The sequence below is a fragment of the Nerophis lumbriciformis genome, linkage group LG23, assembly GCF_033978685.3.
Source record: "Nerophis lumbriciformis linkage group LG23, RoL_Nlum_v2.1, whole genome shotgun sequence".
Taxonomy (NCBI): domain Eukaryota; kingdom Metazoa; phylum Chordata; class Actinopteri; order Syngnathiformes; family Syngnathidae; genus Nerophis; species Nerophis lumbriciformis.
In genome coordinates this window covers 36,607,314-36,629,160 of record NC_084570.2, presented here as the reverse complement: position 1 = coordinate 36,629,160, position 21,847 = coordinate 36,607,314, and the positions used below count along the sequence as shown (strand labels likewise).

The 21,847-nt window shown below is 39.8% G+C and overlaps 1 protein-coding gene across 2 annotated transcripts in view; it reads right to left on the bottom strand.

The window, feature by feature from the left end:
• prex1 (phosphatidylinositol-3,4,5-trisphosphate-dependent Rac exchange factor 1) overlaps nucleotides 1-21,847 on the bottom strand; it is a 245,354-nt gene that overhangs the window by 189,622 nt on the left and 33,885 nt on the right. For both annotated transcript variants that reach the window (XM_061985632.2, XM_061985633.2), the window contains exons 2-3: nucleotides 15,123-15,188; nucleotides 14,911-15,033 (exon numbers count right to left, since the gene is read on the bottom strand). In XM_061985632.2, coding sequence (XP_061841616.1) covers nucleotides 14,911-15,033; nucleotides 15,123-15,188 — 189 coding nt within the window. The remainder of the gene's footprint in view (nucleotides 1-14,910; nucleotides 15,034-15,122; nucleotides 15,189-21,847) is intronic.

The window sequence follows — 21,847 nt, the reverse complement described above, 5'->3', positions numbered from 1 at the left end:
CCACTCAGAAATTCACAGAAAAGGTACAAATGTTGAGTTTTAGCGAAAAAACCAAAAGGTCTCAGGCCGCGGAGGGAAGTGTAATGGATATGCGGCAATGGAGAGGAAGCCTCCGCAGAACAACATATATGCATCCATTTTTCACAACTCAACATCAACAATAAAAGTAATCCACAGTTTAAACTCCCACTCTGAAATTCACAGAAAAGGTACACAGTTTGAATTTTAGCGAAAAAAACAAAAGGTCTTGGGGCTACGGAGGAAAGTGTAATGGATATGCGGCAATGGGGAGTTAGCCTCCGCAGAACAACATACAGTATATGTATCCATTTTTCACTACTCCTCAACATCAACAATAAAAGTAACCCACAGTTTAAACTCCCACTCGGAAGTTCACAGAAAAGGTACAAATGTTGAGTTTCAATAGAAGAAAACCCCTCAAAAGTCAAAACAAACTTTGCAGGAGCGTCTAAAGTTCAAGTTTCATTGTGATACTACAATTGTAGCTTTGAGTATTGGCCGATGCGATTATTGATGCGACACGATATCAGCAAGAGTCTTACCCACTCGTATTACATTGTAGTGTGGAATGATAGAAAAAGGTTTGATTAAGTGAAACGAGTCAAACAGCGAACAATGAAAAACCTATTTATCATTAACCGCCTGGAAAGGTCTTATGCTGTCTTTAAGTTGTAGCGGGAGTGGTAATTAGTTTTTGTATAATTTGTAAGTTGAATGATGCGGACACGTTTGTTACTGGATACTTTCTAATACTGCCTTGGAGACTTTGTAAGTGTAAGTAATATGCAACTATAATGATTTGATACTTGTTTATGTTGACAAATGTCACCTCTTATTGTTCCATGAATATTACCTATGTCTAGCTTGTGTGCTATTGTCTGCTTAGCTGTTGTGTAGCTGCTAGCAGCCTAGCATGTTTACCTTTTCAAAAATGACATTGTGTGCTTTTTGGAGGACATTTAGATGTAAACACCAAAGTACATGGCAAAGAAGAGAGCAGAGAATGGAAAAGTCCACCAACTTGATTAGAATGATCATCTATTGGATTGTGATTTATTTCAACTGTGATGATCATCATTTGGAGTGTGTGTGAAATCACCATTTTCACTTTTAGAACCCAGCTTACACTAAATGACCATACACTATTGCTGTTATTGGCTCCTATTGCTGTTAATGGCTCCAATAGTTGAATATGTAAAAAGCAGGGGTGTCAAAATCATTTTAGCTCAGGGGCCGCATGGAGGAAAATCTATTCACACGCGGGCCGGACTATTAAAATCATGGCATTAAAAGTAAAAAATAAAGATAACTTCAGATTGTTTTCTTTGTCTTACTTTGGCCAAAAATAGAACAAACACATACTGAAAACATTACAATAAAAATATAGAAAAAATACCCGGCAGCAGTAAAGTAAAGAAGAAAGTGAATGAATGTTTATAACTGAATACATTTACATATGCATATAATTATTAAAAAAAATTTAAATTCTTTTTTAATTGAATTAAGTACCGTTCATGACAACCTTTTTCCAAAACACAGTATAGAATGTGAGATATAACAGGATAATGCATTTGTTTTCAAAACGCTTACAAAAATGTGGGACCCCAAAAATTTACTGTGGATTTTATTTACTAGCGCCAACACTGATGGAGTATTTTGCGTGCAAAACAGCAGCAGGTGGCTGTGGCCTACGGGCTTGTTTTAATACTAATCAAATATCATCCCGGGGGCCATAGATCATTCATGGATCCGGCCCGCGGGTCTTGACACCCCTGGTTTAGAGTGTAAAAAAAAGGGTTTACTACCTTCTAAATATATATTTTTTTACAATATGAGAGCATGAAATAACACCCACATAGTCACCTTTAATCCAATATAGTCATGTAATCCGAGGCTGAGCCAATCAGGGGCCGCGATACTGAACAGCACACTCTGATTGGTTTGGTCTCATCAGTCTTGATATTTGGACTTCCTTTTGGCCAAAAGTGTGTAGATATAGATGCAATATATACACAATAATACACAAAGTGTGTAGCACTGTGGACAGTAAACAGCTGACGTGACACTATTTGTTTGCTATCATATCACTTACGCTTTGTTTTTCTATACATTATATATATACTATTTCGGGTCTCCCTATGTCTAGCATTAAAAGATTACAGTTGGTACAAAATGCGGCTGCTAGACTTTTGACAAGAACAAGAAAGTTTGATCATATTACGCCTATACTGGCTCACCTGCACTGGCTTCCTGTGCACTTAAGATGTGACTTTAAGGTTTTACTACTTACGTATAAAATACTACACGGTCTAGCTCCGTCCTATCTTGTCGATTGTATTGTACCATATGTCCCGGCAAGAAATCTGCGTTCAAAGAACTCCGGCTTATTAGTGATTCCCAGAGCCCAAAAAAAGTCTGCGGGCTATAGAGCGTTTTCTATTCGGGCTCCAGGACTATGGAATGCCCTCCCGGTAACAATTAGAGATGCTACCTCAGTAGAAGCATTTAAGTCCCATCTTAAAACTCATTTGTATACTCTAGCCTTTAAATAGCCCCCGTTAGACCAGTTGATCTGCCGTTTCTTTTCTTTTCTCCTCTGCTCCCCTTTTCCTTGTGGAGGGGGGGGGGGACAGATCTGGTGGCCATGGATGAAGTGCTGGCTGTCCAGAGTCGGGACCCGGGGTGGACCGCTCGCCTGTGCATTGGCTGGGAACATCTCTGCGCTGCTGACCCGTCTCCGCTCGGGATGGTGTCCTGCTGGCCCCACTATGGACTGGACTCTTACTATTATGTTGGATCCACTATGGACTGGACTCTCACAATATTATGTCAGACCCACTCGACATCCATTGCTTTCGGTCTCCCCTAGAGGGGGTGGGGGTTACCCACATATGCGGTCCTCTCCAAGGTTTCTCATAGTCATTCACATCGACGTCCCACTGGGGTGAGTTTTTCCTTGCCCTTATGTGGGCTTTGTACCGAGGATGTCGTTGTGGCTTGTGCAGCCCTTTGAGACACTTGTGATTTAGGGCTATATAAATAAACATTGATTGATTGATTGATTGATACATAAAAATACAATGAGTAAATAAAATAATTTAAAATAAATAAATACAATTAATTAATAGAAATAAATAAGCAAATAAAAAAATGTAAAACAAATAAATACAAATCTAATTAATAAAAAAATAATTCATTAATTAAAAAATAAAATAAAATAAAAAGAGACAATTAAGTTTGAAAGCAGGCGTCCACAATGTGACCTCCGTGTCTCCAAGTCTGACTACAAGACAAAAAGTGTGGAGTCCCGCCTCCTCGCCGCGCCGCAATCAATTCTCCACACCGACCGTGACGTCTGCAGCACATGTGTCTCGTCTGACCAGCCAATTACACACTAAAAGTCACCTCACCACAACATCACAGCATATTATAGCAAGCCACAGACACTCCCTGATATATGTCGTCCTTGTCAGGGGTCACTGGGGGGCCAATTTAGTGCTGCTAGTCGACGTGTCCCCCGGTGCATGTCTTTAGAAATAAACCAAAGACTGCATTGAACGCAGCAATAACAACAACAAAATGAAATAAAAATCATCCAAGAGGAGACTGAGGGCAGCAAGAAAACGGGTCACTTGTAGAGTTTCCAATATTTATTTTTTGTAACGATTCCTAATCAATTTTAAAAAATGTATTTAAAAAAAATCTAATTAATTCTCTGTTGGCCCTGCGATGAGATGGCGACTTGTCCAGGGTGTACCCCGCCTTCCGCCCGAATGCAGCTGAGATAGGCTCAAGCACCCCCCATGACCCCAAAAAAAAGACAAGCCGTAGAAAATGGATGGATGGATGGATAACAATTCTTAATCGATTAAAAAAAATCCTCCTAAAATCGAATTAATTGTGATTTTTATTTGTAATGATTATTAATCGATTAAAAATCTAATTAATCGTGATTCTTTTTTTGTAGCGATTTGTGATCGGAAAAAAAAATCATCGATTTAAATTTTTTTCAATTTAATTGCAATTCTTAATCGATTAAAAATAAAATTAAAAACGGTTTTAAAAATGTTAAATTTTTTGCGATTCTTATTTGTAATGATTCTTATTCGATTATAAAAAATAGAACAAATTTATTTTAAAAAAATCTAATTGCGTTCTTATTTGTAACGATTCTTAATCGATTAAAAGTCTACATAAAATATTTAATTGTCATGATTCTAATTTGTAACGATTCTTAATCGATTAATTTTTTTTTAAAATCGATTAAAAAAAAAGATTCAAATTAACCACGATTCTTATTTGTAACAATTCTTAATCGATTCAAAAAAATCGATTAAAATAAAATCTAATTAATGGTGATTCTTATTGGTAACAATTCTTAATTGATTCAAAAATCTATTTTTTTTTTTTTTGTTGCGATTCTTATTTGTAATGATTCTTAATCAATTAAAAAAAAAGAAAAAAAAGATTAAAAACATTTTAAAATTATTTTTCGATTCATAAAAATATATATTTTTAAATCTAATTGCAATTATTAATCGATTAAAAACCGATATAAAAAAATGGAATAATTGTGATTTTAATTTTTAGCTATTTTGAATCGATTCAAAAAAAAAAAATCAATTCAAAAAAATAATAATTCTAATTGATCGTGATTCCTATTTGTAACGATTTTTAATCGATTAAAAAAAAATAAAAATTGATTTGAACAAAATTTAATTAATCGCGTATCTTATTTGTGACGATTCTTGATTTATTTATTTTTTTAAATATAAAAAAATCGCAATTCCTGTTTATTAACAATTCTTAATCGATTAAAAAAATACTCCTAAAATCAAATTAATCGTGATTTTGATTCGTAACTATTATTAATCGCTAAAAAATACATACAAAATCTAATTAATCGTGATTTTTTTGTAACGATTTGTAATCGGAAAAAAATATCTGCGATTTAAATTTCTTTTAAATTAATCGCAATTCTTTGACTTTTTACAATTCTTAATCGATTCAAAAAAATTACAAAACGATTTTAAAAATATTTATTTATCCGTGATTATTATTTGTAATGATTCTTATTTGCTTAAAAAATTGGAAAAAATGTATCTAAAAAAAATCGAATTGCGATTCTTATTTGTAACGATTCTTAGTCGATTAGAAGTCGACATAAAAAATAGAATTATCGTGATTCTAATTTGTAACGATTCTTAATCAATTCAAATTTTTTTTTAAATCGATTTAAAAAAAAAAAAAAAGATTCTAATTAATCTCGATTCTTATTTGTAACCGTTCTTAATCGGTTTAAAAAATCGATTTAAAAAAAATCGAATGATGATTCCTATTTGTAACGATTCTATATTGATTCAAAAATATTTTTTTTTTTGCGATTCTTATTTGTAATGATTTTTAATCGATTTAAAAAGATAAAAAACGATTAAAAATGTTTTTAAATTATTTGATTCAAAAAAAATATATTTTTTTAAATGTGATTGAGACTCGTAATCAATAAAAAAAATTATATAAAAATTATTGTTAATCATGATTCTAAATTGTAACTATTAAATCGATTCCAAAACATTTAAAATCGATTGAAACAGAATCAAATTAATCGCAATTCTTATTTGTAATGATTCTTAATCAATTTAAAAAAATAAAAAATGGATTTAAATAAAATTTAATTAATTGTGATTCTTGTATGTAATGTTTCTTAATCAATCTAATAAAAAAAAGCGATCAAAAAAATATTTAAATAATTTGATTAAAAAAATATATATATATATATATATTTTTTTTAAAATCTAATTGCGATTCTTAATCGATTAAAAAACAACATGAAAAAATTTAATTAATCGTGATTCTAATTTGTGACCATTCTTAATCGATTTAAAAAAATCGATTTAAACAAAATCTAATACATCGCGATTCTTATTTGTAACAATTTTTAATCGATTAAAAGAAATAAAAAATCGATTTAAACAAAATTAAATTAATCGTGATTCTTATTTTTGACGATTCTTAATTGATTTCAAAATCGATAAAAAAAAATCTAATTAATTGCAATTCTTATTTGTAACGATTCTTAATCAATTAAAAAAATCGATTACAAAAAGGTTTAATTAATTGCGATTCTTATTTGTAACGATTCTTAATTGATTGGAGTCAACGGCCCACTCAAATATTACCACCACACAAATACGTTTACTTTTATGTTGTGGTAAAATAAATAAACACAGTTATTAAGGAACATGTTTCTGAACTCAACGGTCAATAACACTGAAGTGAAAATGAAAACAACTTCACCACTTGAGTCATCTTTTTTGCGCTGCAGATACTTCTCTACGACATTTGTTCACGGGTGTCCAAAGTAGCTCATTTTTAACCACCTGCGGCCCTATGGTTAGCCTTCCAATATTAGCATGCTAGCTTTGTTGCTAATTTTGCGAGATACATCTTGGCCTGAAGTACTTGCATGCTAACATTAGTATGATAGCTTCTTTTTTAGCTAATTTTGTAGGCATACACCTCAGTCATATTTTAGTACTTGATGCATGCTAATATTAGCAGGCTAGCATTTTAAACACATTTTTCAGGAACACACCTCAGAGTTATAGATTATTTTGGTACCTGATGCATGTTAGAGTTAGCATTTTAGCATGCTAACATTGGCATGCAATATTTTTTTAGCTAATTTAGGAGGTATATACCTCAGTGTGGTATATTTTGGTATTTCACTAATGCCACCAATAGGCATGCTATTGTTTAACATGTTAGCAAAACACTGTCAGTACGCTAGCTGTTTTAGCTCATTTTCCTCATACTTTTGGTTACTTGACGCTATATGTCCAGCGTGCTAACTGTTAACATTTCAGTTTGGCTTTGACTCCTCAACATTCACATGAAATTGCATTTTCTAGATTTTTTTTTTTATTAGCTAATTTTGTAGGCATACACCTCAGTCATATTTGGGTACTTGTTGCATGCTAACGTTATCATATTAGCATTTTAAACACATTTTTCATGTACACACCTCAGAGTTATAGAATATTTTGGTACTTGACGCATGTTACAGTTAGCATTTTAGCTTACTGAATTTTTTTTCCAGCTAATTTAACAGGTATACACCTCAGTGGCATATGTTTTGGTATTTCACGAATACTATCCGTAGGCATGCTATTGTTAACATGTTAGCAAGCTAGTTTTTTTAGCAAATTTTGCTCATATTTTTTGTTACTTGATGCTATATGCCATGGGCGCCATGGGGCGGCATGGCGTAGTGGGTAGAGTGGCCGTGCCAGAAACCTGAGGGTTGCAGGTTCGCTCCCCCCCTCTTACCATCCAAATCGCTGCCGTTGTGTCCTTGGGCAGGACACTTCACCCTTGCCCCCGGTGCCGCTCACACTGGTGAATGAATGATGAATGAATGATAGGTGGTGGTCGGAGGGGCCGTAGGCGCAAACTGGCAGCCTTTCTTCTGTCAGTCTACCCCAGGGCAGCTGTGGCTACGAAAGTAGCTTACCACCACCAGGTGTGAATGAATAATTGGTTCTCAGTTCTCTGTGAAGCGCTTTGAGTGTCTAGAAAAGCGCTATATAAATCTAATTCATTATTATTATATGGCCAGCGTGCTAACTGTTAGCATTTCAGTTCGGCTTATCTATATAATGTACTGTGTTTGAAGGTGAAAACTAACAACATGGCCCCCGATACCTTTGATTTGTCAGTCTGTGGCCCTCAATGGGTTGACTTCTTCTGTTTGTTTGATCTTGTCATTACTGCCACAGGTGGTGGAAAAGTGTATTGCAGACGGACCGCAGCTGAGAAACACTATTTTTATTTTGTCGGCCCTTCAGGGGCCACGCGCAGCCCAACAATGGACCCTGGCCCTATGGTTAAGAACCACATAGAGGATCTTTGACTATGTTCTAACTTGGACTTGGTCAAATGACTGCAGGCTGACACAGCAGCTCTTCTTCAAGTGGGGACACACACCTCTTTGTTTGGCCCCCAGAGGCCACACCAGTTCAAACAGAGGGGAGTGGTGGCACAGTAGCTGGGGGTGGGGTGGGGTGCAGAGTAGGATGAATTGTTGGAATGTTTAAAACTTTTTTTTTTAAAAAGCTACAAAAAGATATATTCAATGTTTACATGACACCAAACCTTTGGATATTTTTCATTTTCAAAACCAAGACTGTTTTGGTCACAGGAATGTGAAACAAGCTAACTGTTAGCATGTTAACGTTAGCATGCTAACATGCTATTTTTGAAACTGTTGACCCCATTGTCATTTAACCTGGTATGTGACACATGTTACTCTGTTAGCATGCTACCATTAAAGTGCTAACTTTTTTATCTTAGTTTACACTTTTTACTGTAAATCCCCATTCTTACACCTTTGAGTCATATAACTTGGTATGTGAAACAAGCTAACTGTTAGCATGGTAACGTTAGCTTGCTAACAGGCTAACATTAGCTTGCGAACTTTTTGAGCTGGTTTTGCTACCATTTACCACAGAGCCATATAACTTGGTATGTGGCACTTATTAAATGTAATCATGCTATCGTTAGCACACATGCTAAGTGTTAGCATTTTTATGTAAACGTGCTACTGTTTTAATGCTCTGTGGCTCGTTTTGTACAGTTACACCTAAAACTCACGCATTCAGACACTCTTCACCACATATAAAGACGCCGGCTTCCGCCGACCCCCAGCCAAAGGTCCAGGGCACAGATAGCAGGCCCATCCAAATTTCCGCGGGAATCCATCCATCCATTTTCTTCTGCTTATTCCCTTCGGGGTCGCGGGTTGTGCTGGAGCCTATCTCAGCTGCATTTGGGCGGGAATTTTCTAGTTATTATTATTATCCATCCATCCATCCATCCATCCATCTTTTTCCGCTTATCCGAGGTCGGGTCGCGGGGGCAGCAGCTTAAGCAGGGAAGCCCAGACTTCCCTCTCCCCAGGCACTTCGTCCAGCTCCTCCCGGGGGATCCCGAGGCGTTCCCAGGCCAGCCGGGAGAGATAGTCTTCCCAGCGTGTCCTGGGTCTTCCCCGTGGCCTCCTACCGGTCGGACGTGCCCGAAACACCTTCCTAGGAAGGCGTTCGGGTGGCATCCTGACCAGATGCCCGAACCACCTCATCTGGCTCCTCTCGATGTGGAGGAGCAGCGGCTTTACTTTGAGCTCCCCCCGAATGACAGAGCTTCTCACCCTATCTCTAAGGGAGAGCCCCGCCACTCGGTGGAGGAAACTCATTTCGGCCGCTTGTACCTGTGATCTTGTCCTTTCGGTCATGACCCAAAGCTCATGACCATAGGTGAGGATGGGAACGTAGATCGACCGGTAAATCGAGAGCTTTGCTTTCGGGCTCAGCTCCTTCTTCACCACAACGGATCGATACAGCGTCCGCATTACTGAAGACGCCGCACCGATCCGCCTGTCGATCTCACGATCCACTCTTCCTCCACTCGTGAACAAGACTCCGAGGTACTTGAACTCCTCCACTTGGGACAAGATCTCCTCCCCAACCCGGAGATGGCACTCCACCCTTTTCCGGGAGAGAACCATGGACTCGGACTTGGAGGTGCTGATTCCCATCCCAGTCGCTTCACACTCGGCTGCGAACCGATCCAGTGAGAGCTGAAGATCTTGGCCGGAGGAAGCCATCAGGACCACATCATCTGCAAATAGCAGAGACCTAATCCTGCAGCCACCAAACCAGATACCCTCAACGCCCTGACTGCGCCTAGAAATTCTGTCCATAAAGGTTATGAACAGAATCGGTGACAAAGGGCAGCCTTGGCGGAGTCCAACCCTCACTGGAAACGTGTCCGACTTACTGCCGGCAATGCGGACCAAGCTCTGACCCTGATTATACAGGGAGCGAACTGCCACAATAAGACAGTCCGCTACCCCATACTCTCTGAGCACTCCCCACAGGACTTCCCGGGGTACACGGTCGAATGCCTTCTCCAAGTCCACAAAGCACATGTAGACTGGTTGGGCAAACTCCCATGCACCCTCAAGGACCCTGCCGAGAGTATAGAGCTGGTCCACAGTTCCACGACCAGGACGAAAACCACACTGTTCCTCCTGAATCCGAGGTTCGACTATCCGGCGTAGCCTCCTCTCCAGTACACCTGAATAGACCTTACTGGGAAGGCTGAGGAGTGTGATCCCACGATAGTTGGAACACACCCTCCGGTTCCCCTTCTTAAAGAGAGGAACCACCACCCCGGTCTGCCAATCCAGAGGTACCGCCCCCGATGTCTACGCGATGTTGCAGAGTCTTGTCAACCAAGACAGCCCCACAACATCCAGAGCCTTAAGGAACTCCGGGCGGGTCTCATCCACCCCCGGGGCCTTGCCACCGAGGAGCTTTTTAACTACCTCGGCAACCTCAGCCCCAGAAATAGGAGAGCCCACCACAGATTCCCCAGGCCCTGCTTCCTCATAGGAAGACGTGCTGGTAGGATTGAGGAGGTCTTCGAAGTATTCTCTCCACCGATCCACAACATCCGCAGTCGAGGTCAGCAGAGCACCCTCCCCACCATACACGGTGTTGACACTGCACTGCTTCCCCTTCCTGAGGCGGCGGATGGTGGTCCAGAATTGCTTCGAAGCCGTCCGGAAGTCTTTTTCCATGGCCTCCCCGAACTCCTCCCATGTCCGAGTTTTTGCCTCCGCGACCGCTGAAGCCGCACACCGCTTGGCCTGTCGGTACCTGTCTGCTGCCTCAGGAGTCCCATGAGCCAAAAGAACCCGATAGGACTCCTTCTTCAGCCTGACGGCATCCCTCACCGCCGGCGTCCACCAACGGGTTCTAGGATTACCGCCACGACAGGCACCAACCACCTTGCGGCCACACCTCCAATCGGCCGCCTCGACAACAGAGGCACGGAACATCGTCCACTCGGACTCAATGTCCAGCGCCTCCCTCGTGACATTTTCAAAGTTCTTCCGGAGGTGGGAATTGAAACTCTCTCTGACAGGAGACTCTGCCAGGCGTTCCCAGCAAACCCTCACAATGCGTTTGGGCCTGCCAGGTCTGTCCGGCATCCTCCCCCACCATCGCAGCCAACTCACCACCAGGTGGTGATTGGTAGAAAGCTCCGCCCCTCTCTTCACCCGAGTGTCCAAAACATGAGACCGCAAATCCGATGACACAACTACAAAGTCGATCATGGAACTGCGGCCTAGGGTGTCCTGGTGCCAAGTGCACATATGGACACCCTTATGTTTGAACATGGTGTTTGTTATCGACAATCTGTGACGAGCACAAAAGTCCAATAACAGAACACCACTCGGGTTCAGATCCGGGCGGCCATTCTTCCCAATCACACCTCTCCAGGTTTCACTGTCGCTGCCAACATGAGCGTTGAAGTCCCCCAGTAGAACGAGGGAATCACCCGGGGGAGCACTCTCCAGTACTCTCTCGAGTGAATCCAAAAAGGGTGGGTACTCTGAGCTGCCGTTTGGCGCGTAAACGCAAACAACAGTCAGGACCCGTCCCCCCACCCGAAGGCGGAGGGAAGCTACCCTCTCATCCACCGGGTTGAACTCCAACGTGCAGGCTTTGAGCCGAGGGGCAACAAGAATTGCCACCCCAGCCCGTCGCCTCTCACTGCCGGCAACGCCAGAGTGGAAGAGAGTCCAACCCCTCTCAAGAGAAGTGGTTCCAGAGCCCTTGCTGTGCGTCGAAGTGAGTCCGACTATATCTAGCCGGAACTTCTTCACCTCACGCACTAGCTCAGGCTCCTTCCCCCCCAGCGAGGTGACGTTCCACGTCCCAAGAGCCAGCTTATGTAGCCGAGGATCGGACCGCCAAGTGCCCTGCCCTCGGCTGCCGCCCAGCTCACAATGCACCCGACCTCTATGGCCCCTGCTATGGGTGGTGAGCCCATTGGAGGGGGGACCCACGTTGTCTCTTCGAGCTGTGCCCGGCCGGGCCCCATGGGGACAGGCCCGGCCACCAGGCGCTCGCCATCGTGCACCACCTCCGGGCCTGGCTCCAGTGGGCGGCCCCGGTGACCCGCGTCCGGGCGAGGGAAATCTGGGTCCTTTGTTAGTGTTCTTCATAGAGGTCTTCGAGCTGCTCTTTGTCTGATCCCTCACCTAGGACCAGTTTGCCTTGGGAGACCCTACCAGGGGGCATAGAAACCCCCGGACAACATAGCTCCTAGGATCATTGGGACACGCAAACTCCTCTACCACGGTAAGGTGGCAGCTCAGAGAGGAGGTTATTATTATTATTTATCACTTAATTCCGTGGATCAACTTGAGGTCTAGCTGTAGATATGACGTTTTTTTTTTTTTTAAATGTTGATGTTTTATGTCCTTTTTGTCAAAAACCTGTTTTTTTTTACAGCAAATATGCAATCTTTTCCCTCAAAGTGTAATATTAGATGTGAAGTAATTGGAACCTTGAACAGGTCAATAATTCATAATATTGATTTTATTTAATTACTATTTTTTGAGCAATTACCGTTTTAAAAAAAATGCTAAAGTTCTTAGGGATCCAAAAGGTTCCCATAAAAGTTGTAAAAATAAGTCATACATTTTTTGTTTTACTTTTAATGCTTACGTGTCTCAATCAACTTCAGATTTATTTCTCGATAATTAGTTATTTTTTCATGTTTTTTATGCCTATTTTGTCAAAAAAAAAAATTTGGTAGAGCAAACACACAAAATATGCAATATTTTCCCCAAAAATATTTTAAAGGGTAATATTTGGTGTGAAATAATTGGAAACTTAAATAGTTTAATAATAATAATTTTACTTTCAATGCTTAAGTCTCTCAATCAACTTCAGATCTATCCGTCCATTTTAAGTTTTTAGTATTTTCTTTCATGTTTTTATGATTTTTTTTGTCCAAAACCTTTGTTTTTGATAGGGCAGACACACACATATTTGGAATATTTGATGTGAAATATGTCAATAATCCATGACAACATTGATTTTATTTCTTCTTTTTTTTTTTTGAGCAGACCGTTAAGAAAAAAACAACACTAAAATTCTCACGGATCCCAAAGGGTCCCACTCATAAAAGTGTTTAAAAAAAGGGCATACTTTTTTTTTTGTAGTATTTTGATCAACTTTAGATTTATCTGTTCAATATACATTTTTATTATTTATTTCATGTTTTTTATGTCAAACACTCAAAATATGCCATATTTTCCCCAAAACATATTTGAAAGTGTAATATTTGATGTGAAGTAATTGGAGCTTTAAATATGTCAATAATTCTTAACAACAGTGATTTTATTTCATTATTTTTCTTTTTCAGCAATGACAGTTTAGAAAAAAAACACAACATTTTTGAGGATCCAAAAGGGTCCCACTTATAAAAGTATTAAAAAAGGTCATACTTTTTTTCTTTTTTTTACTTTCAATGCTTAAGTATTTCAATCAACTTCAGATCTATCAATCAGTTTATATATTTTTGGTATTTGTTTCATGTTTTTATGCTTTTTGGTCCAAAAAACTGTTTTTTTATAGGGCAAACACGAAATGAGCCAAAGCATATTTCAAAGTGTAATATTTGATGTAAAGGCATTGGAGCCTTCAATGTGTCAATAATTCATAACAAGAGTGATTTTATTTATTTATTTATTTTTTTCAGCAATGACAGTTTAGAAAAAAAAACACTAAAATTATTGGGGATCCAAAAGGGTCCGGCCTATAAAAGTGTTAAAAAAGGTCATACTTTATTAAAAAAAATTTAAAACTTTTTTATGCTTAATTATTTCAATCAATTTTAGATTTATCTGTTGAATATACATTTTTATAAATTTTTTCATGTGTTTATAATATGGCAAACACTCAAAATATGCCATATTTTCCCCCCAAAACATTTTTAAGTGTAATATTTGATGTGAAGTAATTGGAGCTTTCAATATGTCAATAATCCATAACAACATTGATTTTATTTCATTATCTTTTTCAGCAATGACAGTTTAGAAGAAAAAATACTAAAATTATTGGGGATCCAAAAGGGTCCCACTTATAAAAGTGTTAAAAAAGGTCTTACTTTTTTTTTTTTTTTTACTTTCAATGCTTAATTATTTCAATCAACTTCAGCTCTATCTGTCAATTATATGTTTTTAGTATTTTTTCATGTTTTTATGCTTTTTGGTGCAAAAAAACAGTTTTTTATAGGGCAAACACAAAAAATGTGGCAACAAATATTTCAAAGTGCAATATTTGATGTGAAGTCATTTGAACCTTCAATATGACAATAATTCAAATAACATTGATTTCATTTCATTATTTTTTTTCAGCAATGACATTTTAGAAAAAATAATAATAATAATTTGGGGGGATCCAAAAGGGTCCCACTTATAAAAGTATTAAAAAAGATTATATTTATTTTATTTATTTTTTACTTTTAAAGCTTAATTATTCCAATCGACTTTTGATCTATCTGTTGAATATACATTTTTATGAATTTTTTCATGTGTTTTATGCTTTCTTGTCCAAAGTAAAGTGTTTATGATATGGCAAACACTCAAAATATGCAATATTTCCCCCAAAAAATATTTCAAAGTGTAATATTTGATGTGAAGTAATTGGAACCTTAAATATGTCAATAGTTCATAACAACATTGATTTTGATTCATTATTATTTTTGAGCAATGGCAGTTTAAAAACACACAAACATTTTTGGGGACCCCTTTATAAAAGTGTTAAATACATTAAAAACAGTGCCCCTACTGGTTGCAGCCAAGTAGTGCACCTTTCAAAGGACATACCGTCACTAAGTGAAGTCATTACCGCAGTATCGCAAGTGACATTTGAGGAACATTTTCCCCCCAAACGCCATCGTCGTACCAGTCTGGTTGTCCCTGCCATTTACTGAAAGGCGTTTGTGTGCGCGTCGCTTGATTGGACTTACAAATTGGAGGAACACGTGACCCAGAGCGTGGTAGGGCTGGGGTGCAGGCTGCAGGACGGCCTCCACGGAGGACAACAGCTCTTTGTGCAGTTCCAGGATGTCCTCGATGTTGGAGAACAACATCTACAAAGCGTGCACAGGAAGGGAAAAGGGAAGGAAGTGAAGTCCCACAGATGGACGGGGGATAAGCAGGTGTTAAATGTCACTCTTACCTTGACGTGTTCAGGTGAGAGGCACTGCTGGTCATCTGCCGTTTGTCTGATTCTCTGCAAAAACGCCTGAAAAGGACAAAAACAAATATTAAGTGTGTTTATTTGGTGTGTGGCAAGGAGCACGGTAGTCTTGTAGAAAGACTGAACGAGGAAAACAACAAGAACAACAACAATGGAGGACATTGTATCCAAGAGGAGACTGAGGGCAGTCGGAAAACAGCTAATGGAGCCATAAGTAGAAGAGAAAAAAAAAAGGATCCAAGAGGAGACTGAAGGCAGAGAGAAAACGGGCCAGTTAAATAGCATGCGTGTAATAGAGGGTTAGGGTTAGGCGGTACCGGGACAAGAGCCGATCGACTCACACGGCAAGTTTGTGCTAACGCGAGCAATGACGACGAGGTGACCCCAGAGTGTCCCAAAAAATGCCACAAATATTTGCTGACACAAGCTTTTTATTGGAGCAACACTGTTGCACCAAATGGGATTTTGTCTGTATATAACATTATATATATATATATATATATATATATATATATATATATATATATACATATATATATATATATACACACAGTATATATATATATATATATACACAGTATATATATATAAATGATAAATGATAAATGGGTTGTACTTGTATAGCGCTTTTCTACCTTCAAGGTACTCAAAGCGCTTTGACACTACTTCCACATTTACCCATTCACACACACATTCACACACTGATGGAGGGAGCTGCCATGCAAGGCGCTAACCAGCACCCATCAGGAGCAAGGGTGAAGTGTCTTGCTCAGGACACAACGGACATGACGAGGTTTGTACTAGGTGGGGATTGAACCAGGGACCCTCGGGTCGCGCACGGCCACTCTGCCACTGCGCCACGCCGTCACAGTATATATATATATATATATATATATATATATATATATATATATATATATATATATATATATATAAATGCTATATATATCCAGTATATACTGCATATATATAAATCGCATTTATATATATATATTATATATATATAATATACATATATATATTTTTTATTATATATATATATATATACACATACACACACACATATAAATACATGAATATATATATACACACACACACACAAACACATTATAGTGTTCAAGAACCAACTAAGTTTGTAAATCAAGGTTCCACAGTAAATGGAAACACTGGATCATATTTTAGGAGACCATGTGTTCTTCGGCACTAACTCAGCAAAAACTTATTTTTTTTTCTTCTTAAATCGATTTTTCCGGGATGAAGAAGAATTGCGATTCGAATCAACGTGTTGTGCCGCCAACACTTGTAGAGTGTTGATGTTTTACTTCATTTAGTCATTCTCATGCAAAATGACGTTCACCAAATAGAAATTTGACAATGAATGGTTTGAGAATGGAATGAATCAACATCTGGATCTGGATGTGAATGGTTGTTTAGTTCCTACTGGCGCTGACTGCCAGGTGCCAGGCTCCCAGGTGTGACGCAGGAGAAGCAGCGACACTAACGAACCTTTTTCCCAGCAAGACGACAACACGTCTCAGACTTTGGTCCACGTGCAAAAGCGAAAGAAAAAAAAGGGATGTGAATCTTTTCTTCTCCATTTTGCTGTCTGCCAGCGTTCATCCCACACTGCACCGTCTGAGGGCCCGCCGTCTGCAGAGATGTCCATCGCTGCCCCTCCCCCTCCCTTCCTCTTCTTGCTTCCGCTTCCCGCCCCACCGTGATGAATGGCGTTGCCAAGGGCCGGGGTCGCCTTCGCCGCTATTCTCTTTGTGACGGCGAGGAATGGAGGAAGTCAACGGCACACAAAACCACTCTTGTCGTGAGGAGGAAATGGACCTTTAAGTCCGGCTGAAAAGTGCCTTTAAATGGCTCCGCATCGGTCACTGGGGCCTGAGCAGTGGAGCAAGCCCCGCAAGGGCACGATTTAATTTGCTGTTTTTTTCTTCTATACGTTTGGACACCTTCTGGAGGCCCCTAACATCCCAAAAGTCCCCATGTTTATATGTTTGGACACCTTCAGGAGGCCCCTAACATACCAAAAGTCCCCATGTTTATACGTTTGGACACCTTCTGGAGGCCCCTAACATACCAAAAGTCCCCATGTATATACGTTTGGACGCCTTCTGGAGGCCCCTAACATGCACCAAAAGTCCCCATATTTAAATGTTTGGATGCCTACTGGAGGCCCCTAACATACCAAAAGTCCCTATGTTTATATGTTTGGACGCCTTCTGGAGGCCCCTAACATGCACCAAAAGTCACCATGTTTATACATTTGGATGCCTTCTGGAGGCCCTGAACATGCACCAAAAGTCCCCATGTTTATATGTTTGGACACCTTCTGGAGGCCCCTAACATACCAAAAGTCACCATGTTTATACATTTGGACGCCTCCTGGGGGCCCCTAACATGCACCAAAAGTCTCCATATTTAAATGTTTGGACGCCTTCTGGAGGCCCCTAACATACCAAAAGTCCCTATGTTTTATGTTTGGACGCCTTCTGGAGGCCCCTAACATGCACCAAAAGTCCCTATATTCACACATTTAGACGCCTTCTGAAAGCCCTAAACATGCACCAAAAGTCCACATGTTTATAAGTTTAGAGGCCTTCTGGAGGCCCCTAACATACCAAAAGTCCCTATGTTTTATGTTTGGACGCCTTCTGGAGGCCCCTAACATGCACCAAAAGTCCCTATATTCATACATTTGGACGCCTTCTGAAAGCCCTAAACATGCACCAAAAGTCCCCATGTTTATAAGTTTAGAGGCCTTCTGGAGGCCCCTAACATACCAAAAGTCCCTATGTTTTATGTTTGGACGCCTTCTGGAGGCCCCTAAAATGCACCAAAAGTCACCATGTTTATACATTTGGACGCCTTCTGAAAGCCCTAAACATGCACCAAAAGTCCCCATGTTTATAAGTTTAGAGGCTTTCTGGAGGCCCCTAACGTACCAAAAGTCTGCATATTTATACAGTACGTTTGGACGCCTTCTGAAGGCCCCTAACATGCACCAAAGTCCCTATATTCATACGTTTGGATGCTTTCTGGAGGACCCTAACACAGTGGTCCCCAACCACCGGGCCGCGGCCCAGTACTGGTCCGTGGATCGATCGGTACCGGGCCGCACAAGAAATTAAAAAAAATAAATAATAATAATTTTCATTTTTTAAATTTTTTTATTAAATCAACATAAAAAACACAAGATACACTTACAATTAGTGCACCAACCCAAAAAACCTCCCTCCCCCATTCACACTCATTCGCACAAAAGGGTTGTTTATTTCTGTTATTAATATTTCTGGTTCCTACATTATATATCAATATAGATCAATACAGTCAGCAGGGATACAGTCCGTAAGCACACATGATTGTATTTTTTTATGACAAAAAAAAAAAAAGTTTTAATTTTCAAGCATTGACCGGTCCGCAGTTACAAAAAGGTTGGGGACCACTGCCCTAACATACCAAAAGTCCCCATATTTATACATTTGGACACCTTCTGGAGGCCCCTAACATACCAAAAGTCCCCATGTTTATATGTTTGGACACCTTCTGGTGGCCCCTAACATGCACCAAAAGTCCCCATGTTTATATGTTTGGACGCCTTCTGGTGGCCCCTAACATGCACCTAAAGTCCCCATGTTTATATGTTTGGACGCCTTCTGGAGGCCCCTACATACTAAAAGTCTCCATGTTTGGACGCCTTATGGAGGCCCCTACATAGTAAAAGTCCCCAGTTTCGCGTATCAACACAAAAATCACGGGAGACGTCTATCGTGACAAGACGCACGTAAATTGCCTCAGGAATCCATACCTGAAAACGAACAGGAAGTCGGCCATCTTGATTTTCGTCTGCCATCTTTCGCCGAAAAAAGGGGTTGTACTTTAACTAACTCCTCCTAAGGACTTTGACCAAATGAGTCGTGGTTAAAATTACAAATACTACACATATAGGCGATGATAAATTACAGGAAAAAAATTCCTACGCCATAAGATGTGGGCGTGGCATGGCGCCCAACTTTACTCCGATGGTTTTTGGCCATTTTTCAGCCAAAAAAAGGGTCGTACTTTAACAAACTCCTCCTAAGGACTTTGACCAAATGAGTCGTGGTTAAAATGACACATACTACACATATAGGCGATGATAAACTGCGGACAAAAGTATCCTACGCCATAAGATGTGGGCGTGGCATGGCACCAAACTTTGCTCCTATTATTCGCCACACAACGTGAAACGTTAACAACTCGGCTCCACAAATTCAGATCTTGATCCTATTTGGTAGAAATGATGACGATGACACCCTAAAGTGCCCGATGGGTCAGCACCTGTTTCTACCTACTCGTAGTGGGCGTAGACGAGCAGCGAAAACTGCCTCACGCCATCACCAAACTAACTTTCATTACTGCACTTTACGTGTAATAAACTGACAAGTGATAATTAATTGCAAAAAATGGGTGTGGCATGGCGCCAAACTTGGATCTGATGGTTCAACACAAAACACGACAAGGTAATAACTCGGTTTCACAAGTTCAGATCTTGGTTATAATTGGTAGACATGAGGATGACAGTCTGAAGTGGCTTTATTTTATTTTAATTTAAGTTAATTATTTATATTTTACATGGCCTACAAGAATAAGGACCGGGAGACAAATTAATTCCATTTAAAACCTAAAATGTAACTTCCTCTGATTATACTCCCTCAGCTGTCAAGGAAAGGAAATGTCAACACAAACATGGAAAACACTCTAAAATCCCATTGAACACTTAACAATAAATGATAAATAAATAAATGATAAATGGGTTGTACTTGTATAGCGCTTTTCTACCTTCAAGGTACTCAAAGCGCTTTGACACTACTTCCACATTTACCCATTCACACACACATTCACACACTGATGGAGGGAGCTGCCATGCAAGGCGCTAACCAGCACCCATCAGGAGCAAGGGTGAAGTGTCTTGCTCAGGACACAACGGACATGACGAGGTTGGTACTAGGTGGGGATTGAACCAGGGACCCTCGGGTCGCGCACGGCCATTCTTCCACTGCGCCACGCCGTCCCCATAATAATAAACTCTTCAAATGAAGGTGCAAAAATAAGGAATATGTTTACAATTAAGTGTAAGAAAAAATTGTGAAAATATAAACATAGGGAAACCTGAGAAGAACTATTTTCTGCAGGTTTAGTGCCAGGAAGTTATAGCTGTGCTCTAAAGGGTGAGTTAAGGTGGTGTGGTATAAGCGCTCTTGCCCTGCATCATGTACAGACTACATTGGTCTGACTACGGTCCCTTTGAAAACATCCAAAAACGGACTTTTCCACTTTTAACCACAAATTCTTCATTTTGACTTCCTCTTCTCACTCCATGCAAAGAATCAACTGCCAGACAAGTTAGGTTGCGCTCGCAGGGCTCCTTAGTTACGCCTGGTTGCTAGGAGCCTTGATTGTATTCACCTGCATCTGTTTAGCGATCAGTAGACCTCCGAGTCCAGCGTGTTTCACACACGGACCTCCTCTTCGCCCCACCTTTGGACTTGTTTCAGGGACGCCTGGAATCCGTCCCTTAAGGGGGGGGGGGGGGTACTGTCATGACCGGCCCCTTCCGGTCGTGCCTGTGTTGTTTTTGTTTTGATTCTCCTATGTTTGCTTGTTAGTTTGCGTTCTCTGCGCTCCTTAGATACGCCTGGTGGCTACGAGCATTGATTGTAATCACCTGCTGCAGGCCTACCGGTAATTGAAATTAAATTTAACAGTGAAAAAAAAAAGGTTTTAAAAAGAGCAACAAAACGTAATGTAATGAGAAAAAGCTGACATTTTGATTGTAATAACTAATACTAATCCACTTTGCGATCCAAATAAGTTGCTAAAAAGCGTGTGCAATCTGTAAAAATGTGTGTGACATTAATTAGCGTGTAGATATGTGCCAATTTTTGTGAAAAAGTACTTTTAATGTGTGATTAATGTCTTTTAATGCCTATTTATTTTTAATCCTCAGGCTGACAAGCGGCTAGCAGCTAATTTTGTGTCTCCACACACAGTTTATCACTGGAGGATGACACCATAAACATGTTAGACAGCAATGAATAAGTGCTTAGTAACATTCAAAGAGCGTAGATTGATGTTGCTCTATTTTTGTTTTGTCAAAGTTACAACATTTCAGAAGAACACAAATGTCCACTGCAGAGGACGCAGTTTTTGTAAGGAGCATGTTGATAAAAAAAAGTCACCTTTGCCTAATGAGGGTTACAAAAGAGTTGCGTTCCAACAGGAGAGCGTGGCTATCCTCGCCAAGCAAACCTGCGTGCTTTTGTTGGGGAACAATGACGGCAGCCATCACAAGGCCGAGGGTCGCGTTGAGAACCGGACTGAAAGGTTCTTTGTTGCCGCGACAACCCCCACGACCCCCCTTGTCACCACATCTGTGCAGCACATTGAGAAGCCAGAGGGTGTCATTTTTGTATTTTATAATACAAATATGGAAAAAAAAACATATACAAAAGGGAAAAAAGGTGCAAAACAAGTGTCATGAAAACATAAAAATAAAACATAAAAATATAATATATAATCTGAAAGTTGATCTGAGATGGAAGTATTGAAACTAAAACAAACAATGAATCAAAATCAATATTGTTATTTCTGCTTTTTTTTGGTGAAAATATTGCATATTTTGCGTGTTTGCCATATAAAAAAAGGGCATAAAA